Source organism: Hesperophylax consimilis, chromosome 17 (genome assembly GCF_061612785.1).
Source record: "Hesperophylax consimilis isolate HC1 chromosome 17, BYU_Hcon_1.0, whole genome shotgun sequence".
In the NCBI taxonomy this organism is placed as follows: domain Eukaryota; kingdom Metazoa; phylum Arthropoda; class Insecta; order Trichoptera; family Limnephilidae; genus Hesperophylax; species Hesperophylax consimilis.
This window is the reverse complement of record NC_142852.1, coordinates 654368-660956: the sequence shown is the minus strand read 5'-3', so window position 1 is coordinate 660956 and position 6589 is coordinate 654368. Positions and strand designations below refer to the sequence as shown.

Below are 6589 nucleotides of genomic sequence, written 5' to 3'. Positions count from 1 at the left end.
TATACGTGCCCAAAAACTTCAGCAGTAGTTGTCGCCATGACATGTTCAGGATACCATACGGAAGTACAGTTGTTCTAGCACAACATAGCATGACTCGAGGAATAGTGCTGTTGAATGAAATTTCTGAAACGTCGAGGTATGTAATTCCTCTTTAAATAGCTTTACTTTTTTGTAAAATTATCTTCCCAGATGTAAAGAGAGTCAGAATGAGAAGATTGTACTGTAATTGGATGAGAAATCTGTCATGCAATATGAAAAATATTGCATGCAGAAAAAGCAGAAATTTTTAATAGCACGGAAAGAAATTACAAAACATCATTTACATACTTTTTGAAAGCAGGTATCAATTTGTTTCCTATATTTCCTAATTGTAAATTTTAGGTAATTTAAATCATGTTAGCATTTTCACGCTGTATAATTGTTTGTAATCTTTAGTTAAAAAATATATAATTCCGTATTTAAAGGCACTTATACCTTAAATAAATACATTTATTCCAATTGTCGATTGAAAAAAATTGCCTTGGTAACTATAATAATTGTGTGTACATGAAGTATTTGATTTTGGGAATGGAAAATATATTTAAGCCGAGTATAGTATTCAGTTAAAAAATTAACACCCAGCGATTTAACGGACGTGTTATAATTTATCTATGCATGTAAAACTATAACGCGGAAGCCAGTCGGTTACTATCGTTAGCACAATACACCTAGTAGAAAAATATGACATGCCCTGAGGGAAATCATTTGCTCCTGAGCAGGATTAATGTAAAAAAAAACCGCATGTACCTACCGCTTTAAATTTACTTTCAGTGAACATGAAAAGTTGCACTCGGAACAAGAAAAAGATATTTTTGGTAAGGAGTTTATAAATTTTCCTTCAATTATGCTGAATAGTGGCAGACGGTATGTAAGTGTTGAGAAGTGAGTTAGTTAAGAACTTCACAGATACACTCATAGAGGGCAGTGCAAAGAGCTTGCTTGGAAGTCCGTAAGATGGCAGCTAGTGGCCAGTAGTCGCCAGGGCCAGTGAGAATGCTCCCAGACAAACTCACTGTTCGCAGATCTCATTTAGCCAACTTATTGTTGGGTCGACTATCGGGTCACCATTGTAATACGCGACGTATTAATAAATTCCTGATTTATCACAAAGAACCAATTATTTATAATCTCCTACCACGACGAGTTGGAGAATTGTTTGTGGGAACACAACAGATATCTGGTTAATAAGACGCTCTTTCTCCACAGTGTGTCGATGTGTGAAATTTGAGACTTCCCTTTCGAGAACACGAATAGTTGCAGTTGGAACATGAATAAAGTTTCTTTCCAGAATGGTTACGGACGTGATTTTTTAAATTCTCCTTAGAGGTACATGAATAGAAGCAGTCAGCACATGAAAAAGGTTTTTCTCCAGTATGGGTGTACATGTGACGCTTTAAATTTCCCTTCAGTAAACATGAATAGTTGCAATCTGTACACGAAAAAGGTTTATTTTCACTATGTTTGCGCGAGTGTTTAGTTAGGCCCCATTTAGTACAACTTGAAAAACTGCAGGAGGTACATTGAAAAGGTTTGTCTTCACTATGAGCCTGCATGTGTATCTTTAAATATCGCATTTGAGAACACGTAAATTTACAGAAAGAACATGAAAAAGGTTTGTCTTGACTGTGAGTCGGAATGTGATTTTTTAAACCTTCTTTTCGAGAAAATGAACAGTCGCAATAGGGACACGCGAAAGGTTTTTCTCCAGTATGGGTGCGTACATGCTTAATTAGGTCTGAGTTGCGGGAACACGAATAGCTGCAAAAGGAACATGAGAAAGGTTTGCCTCCACTGTGAGTCTGTATGTGTTTAGTTAACCTCTTCTGCAGAGAACATTTATAGTCACAGTAAGAACACGAGAATGGTTCATCTCCAGTATCGGTCAGCACTTGCTCCGCTGACGCTGTTTTGTCTAAGAACGTTTTGTCCTCAGGATGCGCCTTCAAGTCCGTTACTTCTGAAAAGAAATCAAATTAAATAAATACATGTCCAAAAATAAATAGTAAACAGTTCACATAATCAACACGCTAAGGAAAAAACTTTAAAAAAATGAGAAAAGATTTTACATACTACATAGATAATTATTTATGCGTGCAAAAAGAACCACCGCGAAAAGTTTGAAAGCGTGAAATGTATATTGTATTATCTCACCATCTGAGGGCTGAAAGTACTCCAGGCATTCTGTCTTCAAACTTGGTACTTCTATTTCTATAAATGACTCTTCTTTTCCACCGTCATCTTCAGTTCCTGGTTCCACTTTGATATAGACACACTCGGGGCTAGGGATGTCCATGGCTCTGCGGTGAGTATTTCAGCAATACGGGATCTTAGAGAAGGATTCCGCCTTAGAAGAAACGAAACAATGTAATAATGAATTATCAATTCTTAAACAAAAAATTGAAACCAAAAAAACAAAAAAAAGATAGGTCGCGTAATTTAACTGTACTTTCAGTAAGAACTCCCAATACTTTCTAACCGCAAATTTTTATTGGGTGCTATCTTTATGTTGATCGCAAGATTAACTAAAGTTAAAAGTTTCAGTTAAAAACTGAAATGGCAGTCAATGCGGTTCCAGCTACCGGAGACTGATATATTTGCATTTGTATTTGCATTGCATTTCACTCATACATCATACCTTCTGATAGCACACGCCTACGCAGCAAGCATTTCACTCATACATCATATTTTCTGATAGCACACGCCTACGCATCAAGCGTTTCACTCATACATCATACGTTCTGAAAGCACACGCCTATGCATCAAGCATTTCACTCATACATCATATCTTCTGATAGCACACGCCTACGCAGCAAGCATTTCACTCATACATCATATCTTCTGATTGCACATACCTACGCAGCAAGCATTTCACTCATACATCATGCGTTCTGATAGCACACGCCTAAGCAGCAAGCATTTCACTCATACATCATACGTTCTGATAGCACACACCTACGCAGCAAGCATTTCACTCATACATCATACGTTGTGATGGCAAATGCCTGCGCATCAAGCATTTTACTCCTACATCATATGTTCTGATAGCATACGCCTACGCAGCAAGCATTTCACTCATAAATCATATCTTCTGATAGCACACGCTTACGCATCAAGCATTTCACTCATACATCATACGTTCTGAAAGCACACGCCTATGCATCAAGCATTTCACTCATACATCATACGTTCTGATAGCAAATGCCTGCGCATCAAGCATTTCACTCACACATCATACGTTCTGATAGCACACGCCTACGCATCAAGCATTTCACTCATACATCATACGTTCTGATAGCAAACGCCTACGCATCAACCATTTCACTCACACATCATTTCATCTACTTTAAACCTTTCTCTATTAATTTTACCAGCACATAATGAACATAACCTAAAAACTCAAGCAATGAAGGTTTCATAAATAAACGTCCCCATAATGTTAGATGTTTTCACATACAGCAATAGGTAAACATTATAAATGTATTGATTTAATTCTTAGACAAGTTAATAGGTAAAACACAAATCTACTCACGTACTCGGCGAAGGGTGACGGTTTCAGTGCCAACGTGTTTCAATGGCGAGGAACATAACCTTACATCGGGGTGAGGTGAGGAAACATCCGGGGAAAAGTTAATTAAACGTTTTAAAACAAATAATTGTGATCTTTCTGGCACTTAATCCAAAATCGCAAATGAAAAGCAATATATTGAATACTAACATAAAACTAAGCAGCTGGCGGTACGCCGCGGAACAACTGTCAGATGAATTTAACCATAGACAAAGGCAACTGCAGAACGGACGTCAAACTTCACATTTCACCAATTAAGTACCTACCTTCTTAGTGGCGATATATATTTTGTTCTTTTATCCATCTTTCAATTTAGATCTGAAATATTTTTTTGTTTCCCCTATCTTTTGTGTCTTTGTCTAAAGTCTATGTTCACCATCGGAGTTTTAATGTTTTGTATGTACGCTTGTACTAGTTTATTAATGATACTTTGTAACTAAACTAACTCACTAACCATCACGCCGTTACTCGGCAGGGGTATGCCGAGAAGACGGACCGCCAAACAACTTGGTATTGGCACAGACTCCTTGCCTCTTTCACATTCATACACACGTGTCTATTATTTTGACTCTCACATGGGCCGATTCTTGTATTTGATTCACTTGATCGTGTCATATTTTTCTCGAGCGTCCCCAACTTCTGCTACCATTCACTCTCCACATTTCTCACACGATCATACATGTTTTTTTCACATATACGCCTCAGGGATGTCATTCCTACAGCATTCAGTCTAATATCTATGTTTGATAGTTTGTGTTTCTTTAAATTTGTTTTTTTTTAGTTCAAAATAAAGTGAAGTACTGTTTTAATGTATAATTTGCGTATATCCACTACCTCCAACAAATATTTTGACTGTGTCAGTCATTTAATGTTTTACATTTTAAGTTTCATTGCAATAATTTATTTCCTATTATTGGTTGAGTGTATTTTCACAATCTTTCATATATTTCTCGAAGTTTGAAACGATTTAGCCTCTCCAGAATTTTAAGGCCATATATGACCGGGCGTCCATATCGTATAAAAGTATTTTTTATCTTAAATCTTTTATTTATCTGAAATACGTAATTTTTTTGAGGTTAGATTGTTAGATAGACGATTAATAATTCTTTCCAGTTTGCCTCAAATATTTATACTGGATGCCATTAATAAAATCCTAAGAATAGACACACTGAATAATTCATATTTCGCGTCGGTATCGTAACGATCGGCTTAACTTTAGAAATTAATTCTTATTTTTTTATTATATGAAGGAGATAAAAGTTAAGTTACAGTTTTCTAACAAATTCCCCAAACAAAACCAATGTGTTTTCGAAATGTAGAGTTTCCTCAATTTTTCTGCGAGTGGGGTAAAAAATTAAGTAAAAATATGTTACAAGTATATTTGACACATTACGCTTGGTTATGCGCGCATATTTTGGGCGTTGCATGTACGTATTATATGATGGGATGACACAATACGCTATAATCTTCCTCGGGAGAGGGGGTCAGATCAATCGGGGGACTGCCGCGGAATATCATTTCTTTGTATGTAGGTAGGAGAGGGGGTCGCATAATTTTCAAACATAGCCTGGCTAGCAGATCACAGCGCATATCGTCGCCACGCCCACACTTATAACACATCATATTTTTAGGTGAGACAGGTCTGTATGGAATCGTATGGCGAGCAATATGGAGATATATAAAACGCTTTGAACTAATAAAGAAATCTGTCACGATAGATTTTAAGATTGCTAATTAATGACACTGTTGTGTCCAAACCGGTAGCAAAATAAAAGACATTTAAGTAACAAATGTACAAAAATAAAACTTAATTAAAAAAAATATAATTTTCACCCACATCCGCCGTTACTTGGATCACAGTAAATAAAAATCCACTGAGCAATTATTATTTTATCGTATTTATTAAAATGCAATCAAACACCCCACACCTATGTACAATAAATGCTATGTGTATAATTTTCAGAGTAATTATGTACCACTAGTGACACCTATGAAGGTTAGATTATATTGTTTATGAAAGGTTCTCGCCTCTGCTATTTGTGGTTAAATTGTGTCGGCAAAGAAGATTCCTGTTTTGCGGCCTTTTGAATTTGAAGGTTGTCAACAGTCTTTTGTAATATAAAAGGTTGGGTTTCCTTAAAAACTCTCTCTTGCTCAAAAACAACCAAAGGTTTCATCTTTCCTAAAGAACCACAGGAACTAGCCTGTATCTGAGTATTTACTGTAAAAAGTGTCTAGTCATATCATGCGATAGTGGATATTTATTATAAAATAAAGTGATTCAGTTGCTCTCAATAACGGAGCTTAATTAAAAGGACCCTATTTTGTACTTAAAGTAACTCAAAAAGAGAAAAATATTTAATGTAGCAGAAATAAACTTCTAAAATATTTGACTAATAAACTAAAAAGTAATATACATACCCACCTACAGATGATTCTAAAAATGTGATCGACAATATTATAATAGTGACGATAAGTCACAAGTTTGTACAGGGTACTTAAAATTACTAATTGTATACAGTACAAGGAAACAATAAATGCATACATATTATAACCATTGAAAAAGTTGGTAATAATTGTTTAAATATTAAATTACTTTTTTATTATTAATTTTTTAAATCTTCTACTAAATCAATTAACCTTTGATAAATATGCAAATTTAATTGCGTTTTTACTGTACCGCTTTTTACGTTAAATTTCAAATTGTTTTTTTTTTTAAATATATAATCCACTTAACTTTATCAAGTTACCTTTGAAAAGTGTCCCCCAAAACACACAGGTTGATATAGAATATTCTAGCATGGAGGAAAATATACAATCCCTGTAAACATACAATGTTTAGATAAATAATAAAAAATAAATTACAAAACACGATAAATGGTTTGTTATAATAATGTCCCGAAAGCTGATCTTATTGCTCTAGACTCTAGAGTCTAGAGAATGTCTTTTTTATAATAACAAAAGTACCACAAGAGTTTTGACCAT

At 35.1% G+C, this 6589-nt stretch overlaps 1 protein-coding gene across 1 annotated transcript; it reads right to left on the bottom strand.

Annotated features, from left to right (window-relative positions):
- Positions 1-774: 774 nt before the first annotated feature.
- On the bottom strand, positions 775-3753 carry LOC149415716 (uncharacterized). Its single transcript, XM_089641791.1, has 3 exons — positions 3569-3753; positions 2191-2383; positions 775-1996 (listed from the first exon to the last, which is right to left on the bottom strand). The coding sequence occupies exons 2-3, from the start codon at positions 2330-2332 to the stop codon at positions 1221-1223; spliced, it is 918 nt and encodes a 305-aa protein (XP_089497917.1). The 5' UTR covers positions 2333-2383; positions 3569-3753; the 3' UTR covers positions 775-1220.
- Between the last annotated feature and the right edge of the window lie 2836 nt (positions 3754-6589).